The sequence below is a fragment of the Macrobrachium rosenbergii genome, chromosome 54, assembly GCF_040412425.1.
Source record: "Macrobrachium rosenbergii isolate ZJJX-2024 chromosome 54, ASM4041242v1, whole genome shotgun sequence".
NCBI lineage: Eukaryota > Metazoa > Arthropoda > Malacostraca > Decapoda > Palaemonidae > Macrobrachium > Macrobrachium rosenbergii.
The window spans coordinates 17,387,603-17,390,102 of NC_089794.1; the positions used below are offsets into that span (position 1 = coordinate 17,387,603).

Sequence of the window (2,500 nt, forward strand, 5' to 3'; positions counted from 1 at the left end):
CCTCTCAAAAGGCATGAGTGACCTGAACTGGCCTAACATGACATGTAACAATACATAAAAAAACCTGGGTTGACATATCTCCAGGAATAGCTAAATTTTTCACTGGACCTGGCAGTAGGTAGCTTTCAAGAGGAACTTGCTAAAATAAATAAATAATAGTGAAATTAGTTTAATGGTCGCAAAATTTATGATACTTAGTCATTTTCTCTTCATATCCAAACCACCTTTTACCCAGATGATGCCAAAATTAGTAACTGTTGCGCTGGCAATACTGCTCTTGTCGACGTTGTGCGCGGCAACGCGTCATCGTGGCGGGAGGAAGAAGCGGCCGCGGTACTGTTACCCCGTGGTCCAGTACATGACGGTGTATGATGTCCAAACTGAAGAGGTTAGTAATTACTTAGGATTTTCTTTAAAGATAGATTAGTAGTTGCTGAATATACAATCTTTTTGTGAGGATTTGTGATGGTAATTGCAAAGTGCAATTGTTGACAGTGATCATTTTAGAAATTTTGACAGGTATTTTTACAAACATTTCATTAAATATAAGATAGCTATTGATAAAGGCAATGAAGCCTTTCACTAAATATTCCTTTAATTATACTGAAAAAAAGAATTTAACTTTAGTCGCAAGTATCAAAAAATTTCATATTTTCTGAAATAGGTTCATTCTGTTTTATGGAAGAGTAATTTTATTTTTTAATTTCAAGCAGTATTAAACATTACATAACTATGAAGAAATTAATATAACAAAAAAGGAATGAAATATTAACTTTAAAAACTCATAAAAAAACTAGCTAATTAAACTTTGTAATTTGTTAAACGCAAACTATTTCTAGCAAAGAACTGGCAAAGAAAGCGTAGTTAGTCTTTGAAACGATGATTGGATAGTCCTTTGCTAGTCTCCAAGACGCCAAGATAGAGTTAAGAGTCAGGGAAAACAGAAGCAGAAAGAAAGTTACAAAGTTTAGCAGCTGAGGGATAAGATGATAGCACCTTGTGCTCACTCACTGTCGCTCTCTCTTTCTCTCCCCCCGCCAGGTGCCAGTCTACCACACGCAGTATGAGACGCGGTACGTAGAGAAACCCGTCTACCAAACCCAGCTCGAACTCCAGCTGAAAGTCAAGTATGAACCGACGTACGTGCCCCAGTACGTCACGAACCTGGTCTTCAACACCCAGGTCCACCACCTCACTCAGTTCCAGACCCTCACCCAGACGCAGTTCCTGCCCGTGTACAGGACGCAGACGTCGGTCATCCCGAAATACGTCACGCAGACGGCGTTCCAGACGGTGTTCCTGACGCAGACGGCGTTCCAGACGGTCCTCAGCACGCAGGTGCAGCCTCAGTACGTCACCCAGACGGAGTACGTCACCAAGACGCAGTTCCAGACCACGGTCGTCCAATCGTACGTCACGGTGACACGGACGTTGGAGGCTGTCAACACCGTTTGTCCTGGGGGTGGGGGCGGTGGTGGTGGTGGTGGTAGTTCCTACTCGGGATATGCTAAGTGAGGGTTGTAGGATGCTATCGAAGTCTTCTCTCTCTCTCTCTCCGGAAGGATAAATGTGGATGGAACGGAGGAGGAGGAGGAGACCTACATAGGAGAAAGATAAGGAACCAAAATAGAATAAGCAGAAGGGTCAGGTTCTCTGTAGACGGAATTCACATCACCATTTCCCGAGTCGTAATGTGCTTAGATACAATAAATCAGGTAATTTCATATTTTATATAAAATGTGTAAAAATAAGAAAGTTATAATAAAAGATGTAAAGACTTCTAATTCCTTTTCGTTAAACTGAGCCAAATGGTTCCGCCCTCAACAAAAATCTGTCGCAAACAAAACGGGCGTGTCAATAGAATCTATTTGACACTAATGTTTGTTTGTCCTGTTATTCGAAAATCTTTGTTGTCTATGGACTGGGAGCATGGACATCTCTGTAATAAAACTGCCTGGAAAACTGTCCGACAGTTTTACAGGAACTGGAATGAGGGATGTCTTTTCCAGAAATCCTACATTGTCCATCCTCCTTCATTATTTTTCGAATCTAGGCAAAAAAAAAGTCACAGGTAAAATGTCGCAGAAAAAAGTCACAGAAAAAAGTCACAGGAAAAATGTCATTAATCTTTCCTAGATAGTGATCCCCAAGGGTTTTAGCCCGGTATGTATCCACCTTTGCGGCGTGTTTAGTACCAGCACGTTGGCGATGACCGTGCAAACATAAGCAAAAGACTGTAAATGTCATAAAGATAATGATCACCAAGAAATATTGTACGTTTTTCCCTCTGACTTTATTACCGGCCACCAAAAATTAATGTGACTTTTTTTCCTGTGACTTTTTTCCTAGCCAAAATTGTGACTTTTTTGTGACTTTTTTCCTGTGACTTTTTTCCAAGCCAAAATTGTGACTATTTTCCTGTAACTTTTTTTCCTAGCCAAAATTGTGACTTTTTCTCCTGTAACTTTTTTCCTAGCCAAAATTGTGACTTTTTTCATGC

At 40.5% G+C, this 2,500-nt stretch overlaps 1 protein-coding gene across 1 annotated transcript; it reads left to right on the plus strand.

Annotated features, from left to right (window-relative positions):
* Window positions 1-235: 235 nt before the first annotated feature.
* On the plus strand, window positions 236-1,726 carry LOC136834590 (uncharacterized). The gene is made up of 2 exons (XM_067097168.1): window positions 236-388; window positions 1,042-1,726. The coding sequence occupies exons 1-2, from the start codon at window positions 236-238 to the stop codon at window positions 1,513-1,515; spliced, it is 627 nt and encodes a 208-aa protein (XP_066953269.1). The 3' UTR covers window positions 1,516-1,726.
* The last annotated feature ends 774 nt before the right edge of the window (window positions 1,727-2,500 follow it).

Excerpts from the sequence above, each read along its gene's own strand:
- LOC136834590 (XM_067097168.1), top strand. The coding sequence starts at position 236 with ATGATGCCAAAATTAGTAACTGTTGCGCTGGCAATACTGCTCTTGTCG. Across the intron at positions 389-1,041 it reads ATGATGTCCAAACTGAAGAG|GTGCCAGTCTACCACACGCA; the intron begins GTTAGTAATTAC and ends TCCCCCCGCCAG.